This window comes from Lampris incognitus, chromosome 17 (assembly GCF_029633865.1).
Source record: "Lampris incognitus isolate fLamInc1 chromosome 17, fLamInc1.hap2, whole genome shotgun sequence".
NCBI lineage: Eukaryota > Metazoa > Chordata > Actinopteri > Lampriformes > Lampridae > Lampris > Lampris incognitus.
Genome location: NC_079227.1, coordinates 13192998 through 13211406, shown reverse-complemented (window position 1 = coordinate 13211406; position 18409 = coordinate 13192998). Strand labels below are relative to the sequence as shown.

Genomic DNA, 18409 nt, shown 5'->3' with positions numbered 1-18409 from the left:
TACCAGTGGTATGACTCCTCTCTTTTTTCAAAGAGGGAAGGTCGAGGTGACCGGAGCTGCGTTGGTCTGGGATGGGATCCCAACAGCACCCCCTGCCACTCTGCCAACTCTGCTGTGCCTCTGCAGGAGCACCCCCAGCCAGTAGAGGTCGCCAGTCACCTCCCTGTTTTCTCCACCTCTGCCAAGCTGTCTGGCCAGGGAGCCTACCTGCAGAGCCTGGAACGGAGCAGCAGAGCTTGGGTACTGTCGTCAGGAAAGTCCCAGGCTTCAGACGAGGCCTCCAGGTTGGAAGTTGAAAGGACTCGAATGCAAGGGGAGAACAACATCTGGTACAACCCCATCCCTGAGGAGGAGGACGGAGGAACAGGGGGCAGAGAGGGTAGCACCCTGTGGAGGAGGAGAAAAGAGGAGGAGGAGGGAGGGGCCATTCAGAGGTGGGCAGGACTTCCGCTAATGGCAGGAGGCAGCGGAGGTGGAGGGGCGGCATCAGGAGGAATGGGAGCGGGCTCAGGCGAGCGTGATAGCAGTGACTGTCAACACGAGGGTGCCAGTGCAAATATCGGCCACCTAACTGATGACATCACAGCAGAATTCACAGGTAGGAATCCATTTTGGCCCCGCATCTTGCTCCATGATTCAATTCAATTTATTGTCATTAAAAAAACAATGTGCAGGCACATGTGTAAAAATGAAATGAGGGCTGCAGATTCACCAAACAGTGCAAGACAGACATAGACAAAAATGGCAAACATAGTATATAAGATATAAACAAATGAAGACTAAAAGATAAAGTTAAAAAAAAGAGCATGAGTATAAACATATTCAGTCCATGGTTGGGGTGGGTGGGATCTCTGCTGATGCTGAGACCCCTTCGAAGGCAGTGTTTGTGATAAATGTCTTTTATGGCTGGGAGCTGGGTACCAGTGATATGCTGGGCTGCCTTGACGACCCACTGCAGAGCTTTCTGGTTTACTGATGTGCTGTTGCTGTACCACACTGAAATGCAGCTGGCCAGGATGCTGTCTATGGTGCAGTGGTAGGAGTTGGTGAGAATTTTGGGGGATAGACGGGTGCCCCTCAGCCTCTTCAGGAAATGGGGCAGCACGGTGGCGCAGTGGTTAGCACTGTGGCCTCACAGCAAGAAGGTCCTGGGTTCGAATCCCCGGGGTAGTCCAACCTTGGGGGTCATCCCAGGTCGTCCTCTGTGTGGAGTTTACATGTTCTGCCCGTGTCTGCAGTGGGTTTCCTCCGGGTGTTCCGGTTTCCCCCACCATCAGGAAAGACATGCATGTTGGGGTTAGTACTCCTGTCTGTGCCCTTGACCGAGGCATGGCAAGACGAACTGGAGTTGGTCCCCGGGTGCTGCACGGCGGCTGCCCACTGCTCCTAGCTACACAGCTGGAATGGGTTAAATGCGGAGCGTAATTTCCCTACGGGGATCAATAAAGTATCGCAAAATCAAAAAAATAAAATGCAGGCGTTGTTGGGCCTTTTTCACAAGGGCCTGGGTGTTTGATGTCCAGGAGAGGTCCTCACTGATGTGGACTCCAAGGAATTTAAAGCTGGAGGCACGCTCCACTTCCACCCCATTGATGTGTATGGGGGAGTGGCTGCAGCTTCTAGACCTTCTGAAGTCCACAATCGGCTCCTTTGTCTTCTGCACATTGAGTACTAGCTTGTTAGTGGTGCACCATAATGTGAGGTGCTGAATCTCGTCCCTGTAGGCCGTCTCGTCATTGTCGGTGATACGGCCTACAAATTTGATTTGCTCAGTAACCAGTAACTCTCTACCACATGGTCTTTAGAAAGGTATGCATGTCTCTCACGCTCTCCCTCACTAGTTCTCTTCCTGTTGTTTCTATTTCTTTTCCTATCTTTCTCTTTCTCTCACTCTAAGAACCCCACTGTGAGCTCCCACCCTCAGACTCTAGCCCCTCCTCCCAAAAGAAAGGGGGCGGGTCCAGCAGTATGATTGACAGGCTGAAATCTCCAGTCACGGTGAGAAAGCTCTCCATGAAGATGAAGAAACTTCCAGAATTGCGGCGGAAACTCAGCCTGCGCTCCTCCCGTTCCCAGCGGCATGGAAACGATGGGAGAGGAGGTGGGGATGAGGGGGCATCGACCAGTAAGGAGATTCCATCAGCAGCCAATCAAAATGTGATCAGTAGATATCACCTGGATAGCTCCGCCCCTCCTGCCAGACCACTCCGACGATCTTCTAGAGGGCGCTCTGCCAGTAAAGGGGGTATAACACGAAGCTATAATCCTTTTTTTTATGATGCTGATGATGATAATTTTACTTACTTGCTAAGCATGATTATGGCTAAAAATATATTAAAACTACTAAGATTAGAATAAAAACCGAACGCACATAAATTCCAGGTTACGTGTTGATGTCCATAAATACAGCTGAATGTAGACTTGGAACAGAGGTAGTCTGACTGGCGGATGACAGAAGCAGTCAACAATAATCTTTGTCTGAGGTTATATATGGAAAATTATAGTCTTACAAGATTGAAATATTTTCAGATGACCGACTGCGTTCTTGTTTGTCTTCAGGTTACCTTAGCGACGGTGACTCTCCTGAGCTGCTCCCACGGCAACAGGCCGCTCCCCTTGCAGCGTCACAGGATGGAGGTTGTGACGTCAGCTCGTTCAGGCTGTATGTCGGCTCTGATCAGCCGCGCTGTGCCCAGAGAGTGACCGGTTTACTGACTGTGCATCTGCTAGGCCTGGAGGAGATGACAAAGGCCTGCAGGTACAAACAAACAAAAAACACACCACACCAGCTAACATCAGCTAACAACAGGTGTTACCAGCTAAGACAAGTTAACAACACCTGCTAAACTAGGCAGCGCCTGTTAAAGCTAATTGGCCAAAGCCAGCTAATACACATACCACCATGAAATACCTGGTAACAGGCGAACGGGCTGACCAACGCGCAGGCTAACTGTTTTACATTAGCTAAATCTACATTTAGTACATTTGTTTTGGATAATTATTGTGTTGAGTTTTTTGTAGCTTGTATATATGGGAGAGTAGGAATTGTTGGCTAGTGTAAATCTTTGAAAGTTAAATAGGTCATATTTGTGTTGTGCTCTGACCCTCGACTCCCTTACGATGGTGGTTGCTTGTTATGTAGTTGAGATAGGATGTGAAGTTTCTGCTGCTGCTGCTGCTGCTGGACAAAGTGTCAATCGCCCAGGATGAGAATCAGCTAACCGACCAAGGGGGGGGGGCATTGTTCCCTTCTTGACGTTGCAACCTAGAGGTGAAATAGCTAATTTAGAGAGAAAGGTAGAAAGGTAATTTCTATATGAATGCTAGCGTCTATCTTTAAGAAGTGTGAATAGCAACTACAAGGCAATAGACAAGACAAACTAATCCAAACAGAAAGTTAGTGGATACATAACATGTTTGCCCACATCTGCCATTTTCAAATACCTACTGTGGATATCAGTTTGCTGTGATCACTGCATAGTTTGTTCAAGTCTTTAAGGGGGTTCACACAACAATAAAACCAACCAGCCAGCCCAGATCCTGGGCTTTTTGAATGCAGAAATCAGGGCAGTGGGGGGAATGGTAAGTCGTTTACTTCGTTTTAGTCAGTACCATGATAATTGAACTGAATATTTTATCCATGTCTCTTTCCCAGGTCAGAGAGCAGTAAGGAAGTTTTCTTGGCCATTCAGATTGATGGAATTACCCGAGCTCGCACTGCCCTCCTGACCCTCAGAGGCCCTGCCCTCTCCTTAAACCACACCTTCCACTTGGTGCTGGAGAGAGCCAGGCAGATACGGCTAGTGGTCCTAACGCCGCATACCACTACAGGTAGCACTGCTTCTACTACTACTACTACTAAGTCTGGCACTACTGCAACTTTACTATGCTGCAACTCTATCTGTCTATCTAGCTATCTAACATTGTGCAGCTATAACCAGCTATCAATACAGCCAATCACTACAACCAAACTTCAAGTCACATGTAAATGTAGGGAGATAATACATGGAGATAAATATTCTCTTCTCTACCTCTATCGTTTACAAGGGGTGGGAGGGACTACCAAAGGGACCAATCAGACCCAAACGTCCTCATCCAGTAGTTCCACCCTTTCATCCAGTGGTCCAACCAAGAACAGAGTTTGCTGTCTGGGCGGGGTCTCCATTCCTCCGCTCTTTAAAGGTTGGTTACACCAAACTTCCCCATATTCTGACCTGGAAACGGATAATAAACCCTCATAAAAATAAAAAATAAGTGCTTTTATCGCCCGAGAATTATGATTGTATAGTTCTGCACTATTCTGCAGGCAGGGTGTCTATATGATGCTCCCAGCTAGTGTAGTCATGCTGACTGAAGGAACCCCAATACTTCTTTCCACAAAGGGCAATGGCTTGGATTACATTATTAAAACTTTTAAACTCTTTTGTTAAAAAAATTTTTTCTTATTGTCAGGGATCAGGCCTGGGACAGCAGATTATTCCAGAAACACAAATTCATTAATATCAATATTAAAGAGAATTCATTAATAAACATCTCTGCCTTGAGTTATACAGTATATTCCCTTGTCCTATCCATATTTTTACTACACAGATATTGATGACAGATTATTATGTCATCTTGTTTCCATGTTTGTCTGTCACTTTATATCTGTCTCTTGTTGTCTTTTTCACTCTCTGTCTGTTGTCCGTCTGCTTGCTTATCTGTCTGTCCTTCTACCTTTCTGTCCGTCCATCTGTCTATCTGTCTGTCTCTTTCTGTCCATCTGTCTGTCTCTCTATCTGTATGTCTGTGTGTCTCTCTCAGCGAGTCGATGTCAGCAGTTGTGTGTGAAGTTAGAACCCAGAGGTTTGCTCTACGTCAAACTGTCCCTACAGGAACAGTGGGAAAGTCCATCTGCCCTGCCACAGGTAAACAGTATTACTGAATAATATACTGTTCATACTATTACTATTAATACCATTACTGCTTCCACCACTACGACTACTACTGCCAACAGTAGAACTATGACTACTGTTTACACTACTGCTGTCACTACTTCTTTTGTTACCACTACTGCTAATTCCACTACCTTCCATCCGCCCTGCCAGATGAAGACATCACTATAACCACTACTATAAGTATTACAATCACTACCACTACCACTATTGCTATCATTCAGGGCCAAGGTCTCCTGACCGTAGGTTCGTGGACTACAAAGTCACAGACCTCATTTAATCTGGCAATAACGTTCACCTTTCAATGGCTCTGCAGGCAAACAGTGACCCATTGTCGCCCTCCAGTGTGTTTGGGGTGGAACTGCACATTTTAGTGGAGCGAGAGGGACGCTCGCCTCCAGTACCTCTGCTAATCCAGAAAACGGTGGCAGAAATAGAGAGGAGAGGACTGAAGGTATCTATCTATCTATCTATCTATCTATCTATCTATCTATCTATCTATCTATCTATCTATCTATCTATCTATCTATCTATCTATCTATCTATCTATCTATCTATCTATCTATCTATCTATATCCATCCATCTATCTGTCTATCTTATCTACCTATCTGTCTGTCTGTCTGTCTGTCCATCTTCTGTCTGTCTGTCTTATCTACTTGCCTTTCTATGTGTGTCTATAGGTGGTGGGTCTGTACAGACTGTGTGGTTCTGCTGCTGTTAAAAAAGAACTGAGAGATTGGTTTGAGAGAAACAGTTTAGCCGTCTGCCTCAGCGAGGACCTCTACCCAGATATCAATGTAATTACAGGTTGGTGAAAACACGCACACGCACACACACACACACACACACACACACACACACACACACACACACACACACACACACACACATTGGGGGTATATTGATACCTAAAGTGTAATATATGTTCTGAACAGGCATTCTGAAGGACTACCTTCGGGAGTTGCCGTCTCCTCTCATCACCAGGGCCTTGTATGAGGTGGTCCTTGAGGCCATGACTCTCCGCCCGGCTCCTGCACCTTCCATGACCCCTGACCCCTTGTTGGCCCAGAGGACCGTAGCCCTGCTGGACTGTCTGCCAGCCCCAGAGAGAGTAGGGAAACACAAAACTCTATTAGAATCTATTGCATTCTATTACAATCTAAAGTACTAATCCACTTTTTTTCTAATCCACTGTATTCTATTACAATATAAGAGATTCTGTTACAATCCAGTGTATTCAATTGCAATCTGAAATACTCTATTGCAGTCCATTTTAACCAATAACAAATAACTATACTGAGTACAATCCACTGTATTCTACTATAATCTACTGTTTTATTACAATCTACTAGGTTATATTGCATTGTATAACCAGTCTACTACAGTTACTGCATTTGATTACATACACAGTATTTTACTAGTCTACTGTTTTCTATTACAATCTAAAATACTCTATTACAATCCATTCTATTGTAATACAAACCACTGTACTCCATTTCAAATCACCATATTCTAGTACAATCTACCGTTTTTTATCACAATTTAAAGTACTCTTGCAATCCACTGTACTCTATTACATCTACTGCGTCCTGTCACATGCACTGTATTCTATTACAATCTGCTGTTTTCTATTACAGTCTTTCTTATATCTCTCCATCTCTCTTTCTATCGCCTTTCTCTTTCTTCTTCTGTCTTTCCGCCTCGCTGCCCAGGCGACTCTGTCTCTGTTGTTGGACCATCTCAGCCTGGTTGCGTCATTCAGCCTGGCTAACAGGATGACCCATCAGAATCTGGCCGTCTGCTTCGGTCCGGTTCTCCTCACCCCAACGCAGGAGGCCTGGCGGCCAGGGGGCGGAGCCAGAGAAAAGGGGCGAGGCTTCTCTCACAGTGAAGACATAGCCAGTGCAGTTGACTTTAAACGCCACATAGAGGCGCTGCACTACCTGCTGCAGCTGTGGCCAGGTATGACAGGTGGCGCTGGTGACCCATCTGAGTACAACTAGATTAAGTTTAACTGCTATGTACGAATATCAAAGACACGCAGGAATTAAAAATATCTTTTTTTCATTCGTTTAGCTAATTATCGATGCCCTGACATAGCTCCAACAATGCTTGCCAAAAAACTGACAAAATCTGCATTGCATTTTCATAACAACCCCATTTCTTCTGTTTCTTGGAAAACAGACTTTTTTCCATGTTGTTTGGCACATCATTTACTCATCGTTGCTTCAAAATTCAAACCAATAACATCAATCAATGCTAACGCTATACCCAAAAGGGCATCTGTTTGCTTGTTAATTTTCAGGATGGTGGCTTTAATCAGTTAACAGTTTAATTCCATGTGGCTGTACCAGGGGGTAGGCAGCACGTGACACAGTGGTTAGCGCTGTTACCTCACAGCAAGAAGGTCCTGGGTTCAAGCCCTGGGGTAGTCCAACCTTGGGGGTTGTCCTGGGTCGTCTCTGTGTGGAGTTTGCATGTTCTCCCCGTGTCTGCGTGGGTTTCCTCCGGGTGCTTCGGTTTCCTCCCACAGTCCAAAGACATGTAGGTCAGGTGAATCGGCCATATTAAATTGTCCCTAGGTGTGAATGTGTGTGTGTGTCGGCCCTGTGGTGGCCTGGTGGCCTGTCCAGGGTGTCTCCCTTCCTGCCACCCAATGACTGCTGGGATAGGCTTCAGCGTCCCCGCAACCCTGATAGCAGGATAAGCAGTTTAGATAATGGATGGATGGATGTACCAGCGGGCTGTTCAGAACCAGAAAACACCCTGATGAGTATCTTTTTCTCTCCGACAGTCCCAGTGGGTCGAGGTCCAGCAGACCTTCTGCCCTCCCCACCTCCATCTCCTCCCTCCCCCGTCATTACCCATAACCCCCTGGGCCAGCAGCTACAGCGTCGTGCAGCACTGCGATTGGCTTTGCCTCAGAAACCAGAGGAAGAGGTTGTGGTTTCTCGTCGGGGGCGTGGCCTGACCCGGCTGGAGAGCCCTCCGCCAATCAACCGCTATGCTGGGGACTGGAGTGTTTGTGGGCGGGATTTCCTGTCTGGACAGGATGCGGATTATGACGAGGTGGCAGGAACTGAGAGTGAAGGAGGTAAGTGACACTTTGAACAGGTGTTATGTTACCAATTTGCACAGAAGGGCTGATCTCTAAAAGAGTGTGTTTTGTAATTTTAAGAACTAATAGCTGTTTTTAATTTTTTTTAAAAGATTAATTAATCCAAGTCACTCAAAAACACATTCACTGCCACTTTCATTTCCAAACTGGCAGCATGAATTCTCCCATTTCACAATCCTAGGTGTTACCATTGTGCTGCTTGACCCTCCCTTGTTTCTGTGCTTCTAGGGAGTGAGGAAGAGGAGGAGGAAGAGAAGAGGGGGGCATGGTCGTCAAAGGGTCTCTATGTGGAGGAGTTTGGTCTAGACTTTGATGCTCCATTCAGCTGCCGACTCAGCCTGAAAGACTTTGACACTCTGATCCACGATCTGGACCGTGAACTAGCCAAACAAATTAACATCTGTTTATAGAGGAGAGAAGAGAAGTGTGCTTATTGTTTTATCAGATAAACAGGAGACAGGAGTGATGAGGTTTTATCATCACTCCAGTGAAGATCATGGGAGGGGCAAGGCATCTGCTGGAAAACAGCGGGAGAGTTTTGAGGTTTTGTTTCCTTGTTAACCTGTTCTCTCACAACCCATCTGCACCACCGCGCACCACACCTGCCCGATATAACTACAGTCGTCTACCATTGGCCGCTGGATGCTGTCCACTACAACCACATTCTTTTACTTTTGACCATTGGGAGCTGCCCAGTATAATCACAGTCGTCGACCATTGACTACTGGGAGCTGCCCAGTAAACTGAGTGCTGGAGATAGTCAGCATTGTCCTTGTCCACCCGGACTTAAAGCCTGTGGTACGGTGGTCTGGAAGGGACAAACTGAAGTCTCATTCCAAAGAAGAAGAAGAAGAGGCGTCACTTTTGAATTGGTTGCAGACGTGGCAGTCAGAATGAGAAAAACACTGAGATGGAGAGATGATCTAAGGAAGTTTCCCCACAAAATACCAACACTGGTGAGGATGGAACCATTTAGTTTGAAAATACTTGAGGCTAAGTTTCAGGAAAACTTTTTTTTTTGTGGTTTGTATGGCTCTCGAGGCTCTGTTTACTCATCAGATCCAAAGGTAGATGTAGTTTAACTTCCTTTCAGATGAAGGATTAGCAATGCTGTTCATTGTGAGGGAACCACAAGAACACAGATCAGGAACTTTCTAATCCAACCAAAAGAAAATATTAAAAATCTTTTTTTTTTTTTTTTTTTACCCGACTGGTCAGTTGTGAAGAAAAACGAGTCAGTTTAAAAGTAGCCTTGCTGACAAGACGTTAGTTAATGATGCTGTGACGATCCTTATATCAATATCTTTTACAGGGATATGTTATATAAAATCCACTATCACATTTATGAATTCCAGTCATCTTAATTGGACATTAGTTGCTTTTGTATTTGTTAATTGGCTCATCAGGGTAGGATTATGTGAAGTATTATGGGCTGGGCTGTTTGCAATGTCAAAGCCATATCCGACTTTGGCCAACCTTTTTTTTTTTAAGGAACAGGTCTCTCAGTTTTTTCTTGTTGGACGGTTTGGTACGGAAAACGGATTAGTCTCCTCCTGGTGCTTTCACCATGTCAGCTGTTTTCCAGGGGCTCTCCTGCAGGATGAAAAAGTGACACAGACTCATACAAGGTGATTGACAGATCAACATTAAAACCAAACGACTGAACTTTGCAAAGGAAAAAGAGGTTCTCGGGTTTAAAAAAGAGAAAAGCACCGACCAAAGGAGCCCTGGTCTCCCACCGTGACCTCACGCTGAAACCCTCGCTGGGGACTGTCTCCTCGAGCTCTTAAACATTTGTTGTATTACATGGCTGGGTTTTATAAACTTACTTAAGTGAGTTTTGCTCTACATTATTTTATTTTTTTTGGTCCTGAGAGGGGTGCCTTCTCGACCTTTGTGGAGCTGCCTGAGTTTATACAACAGTCAAACAGGCTGTCTAAACTGGTCCAAGACACGCGCCAGCAGGACTCACAGTTTCCATAAAACACTGGTTGTTATTCCAGCCCACGAGGTGACCAAGTAACTAGCTGGTGATCTTTCTGGTTTTCGCCTGTTTTTCATTTTGTCACGTATTCATTGCCTCCCCAGCAGTCCAGAGACGATGAATCACAAACCACTAAAAGTTCTCGATTGTTATGTTGAAATAATGAGAAAATAGCTTATCATGGCAAAACAAAAGTTGCTTTCCTGTCAGAACAACTTGGTTTCCCTGTTGTAATGAGAAGACAATACTTAACATATAACGTAACATAATGCATCACTTAACATATAAATACATATGTTTTATAAGGCTTTCATAAATATCAAGTATAATATTGGGTAACATCCTGCCTGAATGAACTGGTGCTTTCCATCAGGGCTACAGACTTGCTTACATAAAGGCCTAAAAAGTGGTGTTCCAGGCATTTTAACACTGATTTGTGGCATTGCCTGGCTGATTTGTAAATTTAACCCCCTGCGTCCGTCACTGTTGGCGATCTACTTTTCGCTTACTTTCATTAGATGCACTGAACATGACATGCACTCTTGGCTATATCGCCACGTTTCAATGGTCTAAAAAGCCTGTAGGTTGACACAGATTATAGTATGTAGCTGTCTAGTTAAATGATATTTCGTTTAGTTGGGTACCAATTCGGTCCTTACAACCGCTCCTTGCAGCACCACGTGACATATAAGTGCAGTCTGGTGGGCAGGCAGGTTAATTCATCTGGTAATTAAAGTTGTTAGAAAGGGGAAAAACTTAATTTGATAACTTGTTTTACCATAACATAACAAAATATTGGTTTGGGATTCATCCTCTAGACTGCTCTCAGACAGACGCTGTGCTGAGTAGCTATTGCGTTTATATGTTATTGCACCACGTGTTCAGATGAATTTAACTGAAGCTGTTTTCCTGACGTCAGCAGGAATGTGTCAGTAGTCCTGGACTGCTGCTGCCACTGACGCATTAGCATTAGCAAACTAGCTCGTTATTCCACGGACTTCCAGCGGGAACAATTAACAGTTTTGTCTCCCCCTTCTAGCAGTGAGAGTAATTCTCTTTTTTCAGCACTCCGTCAACGGTTATCCGTGTTTTGTTTTGTTTTCCTCGCTGTCGATCGGTTTCCATTTCGGTGGGGCCAGCCCTACACATGCGGTTGTCCATGGGTGAGTGCGTGAGTGAGTGATGGAGTTTCCCCATTGGTCCATTTGTCGGGTGGCCGAATTGGAAGCTTCTCCACCGGCCATTGCTCTTTCAAAATGAATCTGCGTGAACAGTTTTCTATTACGTCACCAGCTGTCACGTAATAAGATGTCAACAAACATAGTTGCGAAAACAGCCATTTAATAAATGTAGTCGCGGTCCAACCGTATACTGGATTTTACCTAGTATTGTTTCTCTGGAGCATCAGAACCTTTTCTTGGACGCTTCTTGGGTTTATCTGGCGTAGTTTCCAAGACCGGAAGCTTTCTGGCAGAAAGGCCTGAAGGCAAGCCAATCAGAGGCATGCCAGCGCTTTCGTCACGTGGAAGTTCTGCTCTGGCAAATCCGTCATTGCTGGTTGACATAAAACGCATCACTAGCATCACCGCCAGTGCACCAGTGCGGGAATGTCGCCACAGACACTAGATTTAAAACTCCAAAGCATAGAGATTTACCTGCCTCTGATAGGCTTAATCATCATTCTGTGAGCTCGTTTGGCAGCAACTTGAATGTCACGGACCCGCACTCTAGCTTTAACTGTCCAAAACAGATGGATGAATGCTAGCGGCTACTCTCGGTGTATTGTGTATCTGTGTAATACCTTTGCCTGCCTTGGTCTGATGACGTCTCTGTATCTAAGCTCTGTAGGTACGTTTACATGCAAACTGCAAAAACACCATCTGAATAGCTTTATCGTGGTCAGATCAGAATAGGAGTAAGCATGATATGATTAAGACAGTGATTTTTTTTTCTTTCAGACTTTTGAAACTGCAGGTGAAAGATCACCAGACTCAGAGAACAGGATGTTGCTTGTACAATACAAAGACTTCAAACCACAGACCTAAAACCCATTATTAAAAGAATCAGTACATACCGGACTATTAAACGAACCATGTAAAAACTTTAATAATGCCTTAAACGGATCACTGCCATATTGCTGTGCATATAGATGTGTTGTGTTTTAATTGAAATGGGTTGAAAACGTGGCTGCTCTGTCCGGGCAGCTGTGTCAATTGCTGTTGTTAAAAAAAAAACCATTATTCCCCAGAGAATTGGTTTCCTGTCATGTGACGCAGAGGACCAATGGTACTCTGGATCTCATTCCAAACAATTACTACACCAAATTACTTTACTTTTTAGCTAGCACACTTTCCAACCAAAGGAAGTGGAATTCATTTGTGAATTGACCTGCTGACATGTTCAGCTAATGTCTCTCTCTCTGTCTCTGTCTCTCTCTCTCTCTCTGTCTCTGTCTCTCTCTCTCTCTCTCTCTCTCTCTCTCTGTCTCTCTCCCTCTCTGTCTCTCTCCCTCTCTCCCTATGTATATATTTGGGTCAGTGGCTGCTGACTGGACTCAATGAGGGCAGTGTAGTCTAGTGGCGAGAGACTGTACCAGGACTGTTGCATGCACTAACACTGCAATCCAGTGAAGTGAAAAATGGGACTGCCTTCTTATTGAAGGTCTGTGTCTGGTCTGAACTGTTTTGACCTCCTCCCTGCTCGCTGTTGGTAGCAGTGTGTGAGCCAATACATTTATAATCAGATTACCAGGCTAGCCTTGCTACGTCACGATGCTAACTAAAAGCCAGTTAAGAGCTCCCTCTAGGGCAGTGTTTCCCAAACCAGTCCCCCCCCACACACACACTCTCCCCCCTGCAGATTTTCATTGTAACCCTGTATACATAGACCTGCTTGTACTTACTCAACCAATCATATCATAGTACTTAATTATTCCACATGTGCCAAATCTGACATTATTAAGTGCTGATTGTGATTGGCTGAGTAAGTACAAGCAGGCCTATGTATGCAGGGTTACAATGAAAACCTGCAGGACAAGAGGGCCTTGAGGACTGGGTTGGGAAACACTGCTCTAGGGTATTTTTGCTGGAAAAAAATGCTGTGGCATTAGTAGCATTTCAATAGATGTTTTTCGCAACGACTCTTCATCGTTGGGCAGAAGAGAGGCTGAGGCGGAGGTGGGATGATTTTTGACAGTATTTTTTGCGGTACAATGTTTTTCGTTTTGTTTTTATTTCTTTGCTAGCTGTGATTTGTTTGTGAAGCCACAGAAGGAATGCCAAGGCCATATTCAAGAGCATTAAGGCTCCAAATGTTATGCACCATTACAAAGTCTGTTCTTTTTATTGTTGTTGTTTTTTAACACTTTTTTGTGCATTATTTGTTTATTTTATTTTTGGACAGTATTAACTAGTATTGCACAACTTCAGTAAGCACTTACGATGAAGATGGAGATGATGTTCTATGCAGATGATGTAACCAAAGTGTCAAAGCACAGTTCCTGTTGGAACAAACCACAGCAGCCTGCCTGTCTGTCTTATCAATAAACACATTATTATTATTATTATTATTTTAGTTTCTGTTATTAGTATTATTGTCTATGTCTGCCACCACTCTGTCTGCAGGAGATTTCACACTTCCACAAACAAATGCCGTGTTTTTCATGAAAACATGAAACACTAAAAACTCATGAGCATTGTGGTACCATTGCTGTTCTTAAAGGTCATGTGAAATAGGCTAAAAAAAATACTGGAGACCAGTAGGCTAGTAATAGTAAACCACTGTGGACTCGTCTGTTGATAGTAATAATAAAGTAGGTTGACAGTAATAATAAAGTGCTGTAGAATAGTGGGCTAGTAAAAACAAGCCACTGTGGATTGGTAGGTTAGTACCAATAATAAACTACTGGAGACGATGTGGTTAGCAATAATAAACCACTGTACTACTTTCAGAGTTCATCTTCATTGGAACTCACAGACTTTACTGCTTCAGCATGAAATCTAATTTCCTCACAGGGCTGGGATATGAACATGTGTTAAATGTGATGTGAACATGTTATATTGTGTAAAAACCGATAACACAACGATTTCACTTAGGTCAAATTTGACCCGGTGTGCAAGGAGCGGTTCTAGCTCATGAATACCTGTAAGCTTTTTGCACAAACACACGCAGAAACCACAACGTCCCACCTTTCAGCGGCACACATGTAAAACTCAAACACTCGGCTGTGGTGCACACAGACACTGAGAAATGAAAGCCTCTTTTCAGACCGGCCCTGTGAGGAAACAGACTTGATGTGGCGCGGCGTTACACCGGCCTCAACTCTCAGTCCGCTCTCTCAGCGTTTCAATCTGCTGGACAGCAGAATTGTGAGCAGGCCCACAGTTTCGAGAGGTTCTCGAGCAGGTCTTCGATACTGATAGAGGACGTCATAGCTGAAACAGGATGAAGATAAAGACACGTGCCATCCTTCAGTGAGAAGGAAATCCTTCTTGATGCACAACGGCACCCTTAAAGGAGCACATTTGGCTCAGAAAATGGCAAAATGCTATGGCCCTCATCCCCCTGTGTAACGTCAGGGTAGATAGGGCCAGTGTCTACGACGTAAAACCTGCATTTCAACCATTTATCCCGCCACAAGTAGAGGAAATCATACAGGTGGCGGTGTTTTTAGGTAAGTGTGGGTACAGCATGGGGTCTTATAGAGGCCATCGTCCCTTCAGACCGTAACATGCCCAGCAAGACTGGGAAATATTGAGGTAAACAAATGGTTGGTATGTTGTGTAAGATCCCATTATACACCTGGGATGTACTGGTTTACACACAGGGACCAGTTTGTGACACCTCTGAGAGAAGCCGGGGGACAAAAGTGGGTTTAAACAAGACTTGAAGTGTCTTTATGGATGCTCAGTAGCTCATCTAGACACGTTTACTGACAGATAACATTTCATCACTCACCGAAGTGACTTCTTCAGTCTAAACTGAGTGCAGGTATCCCACCCTTATAAACAATACAGTGGCATAACAACTGAAAACAATTGGTTTCGTATGCAAACAGCCGTGACCATTAACTAGAGTTTCAATGGCCATGTGTACTATTCACAGAGGATTTGGGAATGGTTCCAATCACAGCATTGTAAAACGGCAACAGATGTACTCTTAGCCCCCCCGTTCAGGGATGGTCGACCTGAAGTCTACAAGGACACATCACCTATGACAATATCTTCACATTCTTTAAAGCCAACCTTTATTTTCTCCACTGTTATATCCTCCAACCATCCATCCATCCATCCATTAGCGAACCGCTTATCCTGAGAGCAGGATAAGCGAACTGGTCAAACGTTAATGGGTCATGATAACTAATATGAAAATGGAATACAGCAAAACCATAAAATGTACTATTCATGGGATTTTTTTCAATGCATTGCAATATACATACTATACTATTTCTCTAGTGTAGACAGTATTACTATAGTAATACTATGGAAATGTTGCAGTGCATGGCTACAGTGTTTGTGTAGTAATGTGATTTTTTTTTTAAAAACCAGGCAATACAACAGTAAATTCTATTTCATATGGTATTACAGTAGTCTGTTTTCATTGTGGGCAGGCACTGTGAGGAGGAAAGATGGCGTCCTCCCTGCTGCGTTGCAAAGGGAAGAAACGTTCTCTTGTCAAGTTTGGCCTTCGTTGACACCAACCCACTTCTGTCTTATTCGCCCAACAAAACAGAAAAAAGAAGACAAGACTACGGTCCTAATGAGCACTCAGTATAAAGATGTTGCTGTCAGCAGCAGAGAGGACAGCAAAACATCCATCACTGAGGACTGTGACCCCAACAGTGGACAGTATTGATGAATCACCATGACGGCGTGAGAGGTTGGGCTGAAACGCAGCCCTCCATCAGGTTATGTTAAATCATGCTCTGGAAACCTAAGAGCTGATTTGGACCGGTACATGAATATTGCTCAGGCATGTACTGTGACTGCAAAGCCCTCTGGGACCATACTGTGATTTAGAGCTATATTAATAAATCTGACTTGAATAAGACACGTACTAAATGTTGACATGTTGTTGTTACAGTCTCGTGTCTCACCATGAACTTCAATCCATCATACATGGTTTCGACTTGTCCCAGCTGGATACCGCAGCTCTTTTTTCACATGCCTCAACAAACTGGCTTTGGAGAAGTCACAACTAGCTGTGACTAAACCTTCTGACAGGAAAGACATGACGTGATCACATAACGCCTGTACTGGCCTCCCTTCACTGGCCTCCTGTCTGTTTTAGAATCCAGTTTAAGATTTTATTACTTGTTTTTAAGTCTTTAAATGGGCTGGCACCATCTTATTCATCTGAGCTAATACATGATCATCATACACAAGTCAGAGCACTCAGGTTGACAAACCAGATGCTCCTACATGTTCCCAGATCCAAGCTTAAGAACAGGGGCGACAGAGCCTCTGTGGTGGCTGGCCCTGATTTCTGGAACAACGTACCAGTACACATAAGATCTGCTCAGTCCCTAGAGACTTAAAGACCTACCTCTTCTTGCTGGCATTCAATTCAAGTTGAGCTCGACACCGTGATTTTATTGTGCAAATATACTTTTACTCTTATGTTTTATTGTTTACATTTTAATTTCTTTATTTTATTGTGTCTTTTTTACATATATTTTTATATTCATATGTGTCACTTATTTTATATTGTATTTTAAGCTTGTGCAGCACTTTGGTTCAACCGTGGTTGTTTTAAATGTGCTATATAAATAAACTTGACTTGACTTGACTAAACATTGCAGCAAGACTCTTATGTAGAGCCCGCAATGGGACTCCTATTACTTCCGTTTTGGCCTCACTTTGCAGGCTACAGGTGAAATATAAGATTGAATTCAAGGCCCTGCTTTTAACTTAAAATGTCCATCAATGTCTGTCTCCCGGCCCACCGCCAGCCAGGCAGCATCTCTCTTGTGGGGCAGTTTGTAGTTTTCATGGGCAAAGTCGTACAATACCGGCTGGTTAGACACAGCAACAATCAAAGCCTCCTCCATCCTGGCTCGCTGAGAAAACTACAGGCAATTTAACCCAAGCGGCCTCCACCACACACAATTCTTTGCTATTGGTTGAGGCTGCGGATTCGCCGGTCAAAGTTCACCAAAGTTGAACTTTTTTCTCTCGTTTATTCTATAGAAAAAACATTCAAAATACAAAAACCAACAGGGAAACAAGATATTTCACAAACCCATCGAACTCTACAGAATCAAAAAGGATAAGAATTACAAATTAAAACACAGGTAGACAAGCACAGATAGACCTGTAGGCAGCCTACAGACCCCCCCCACCAAATCAAAGAAATCAAACAAACAAAATACACACATACCATACACACTATTTAATCCAAATCCAGCATCGCCCTCCCTCCTTCCCCAATCACAATAAAAGTGCTCCCCTCCACAAATCCACTAATAAACTCACCTTCTCTAACACAACCACACAACATATTATCACCTCTTTCCATTACACTCCTAAAAATATCTCCCCCCCCCCTCAGCTTTCCTCTTTTCGCAACGGGCTTTATTCCTCCTTCGCTTGACAGCAAAGCTTGCATGGCTTAAAACATAATTTAATAAATTCGCATTACATCCTTTCACTTTAAAATTCACCCCCAAACAATCTCAATTCTCTCCATTCCATCCTGTCAACAAACCTCCCCAGGCGAGGCGCAGATGCAGAGTTCCTTCGCCACCGGAAGTGAATGTTTTATTCGCCCCTTCGCTCGCATAAAACGGAAGTGAGTGTGTGTGACCGTAGCCTAAACGCACCTTGACTGATTACCACTCAGTAATGCATTTTACTAGGTTGAAGAAGAAAATCGGTCGAGTTTTAACTAGGTAAAAAAAATATATATATATGCACTTATATTCGACTTTTTTAAAACTTTATTTATAGTTTTTTTTCCTTAAAAATATATTGTAACGTGCATGGATAAGTAGACACGCTGGCCGCTGGCTAGCGAGTCTGACCCTTTAGTCTAGCGGTTAGCGATGTCTCCTGTGGTGCGGGAGATACGGGTTCGCTTCCCGGCCGCGGCAGGTTCCTGTGGTTGCGGTGTCCCCCGAATTCGCTACAATATACACAAAAATTAAAACACACAACACCACCTTCCCTCCCCTGCCCCCCCCCCCAAAAAACAAGCAATAAATGAGAGAAAAAATAAAACAACAAGACAAACAAAATCATCAATTAAACGTGTGAAAACAAAGGGCTTTGTTTGTTACAGTTGGAACCACTCAATAGTCAGACACCTAGTTCTAAGTACACACACACAGTATATGCACATACTTACACACAAATATTCATACCCACACGTCTCAA

General features: G+C 44.0%; 1 protein-coding gene across 1 annotated transcript in view; it reads left to right on the top strand.

Moving 5' to 3' along the window:
- LOC130127932 (rho GTPase-activating protein SYDE1) overlaps positions 1-13599 on the top strand; it is a 23050-nt gene extending 9451 nt beyond the window's left edge. The window contains exons 4-15 of the mRNA XM_056297647.1: positions 34-598; positions 1898-2245; positions 2560-2758; positions 3656-3831; positions 4048-4182; positions 4804-4907; positions 5251-5388; positions 5616-5742; positions 5871-6046; positions 6648-6897; positions 7730-8029; positions 8282-13599. Of these exons, the coding sequence (XP_056153622.1) occupies positions 34-598; positions 1898-2245; positions 2560-2758; positions 3656-3831; positions 4048-4182; positions 4804-4907; positions 5251-5388; positions 5616-5742; positions 5871-6046; positions 6648-6897; positions 7730-8029; positions 8282-8463 (2700 nt within the window). The 3' untranslated portion in view covers positions 8464-13599. The remainder of the gene's footprint in view (positions 1-33; positions 599-1897; positions 2246-2559; positions 2759-3655; positions 3832-4047; positions 4183-4803; positions 4908-5250; positions 5389-5615; positions 5743-5870; positions 6047-6647; positions 6898-7729; positions 8030-8281) is intronic.
- Positions 13600-18409: the final 4810 nt, after the last annotated feature.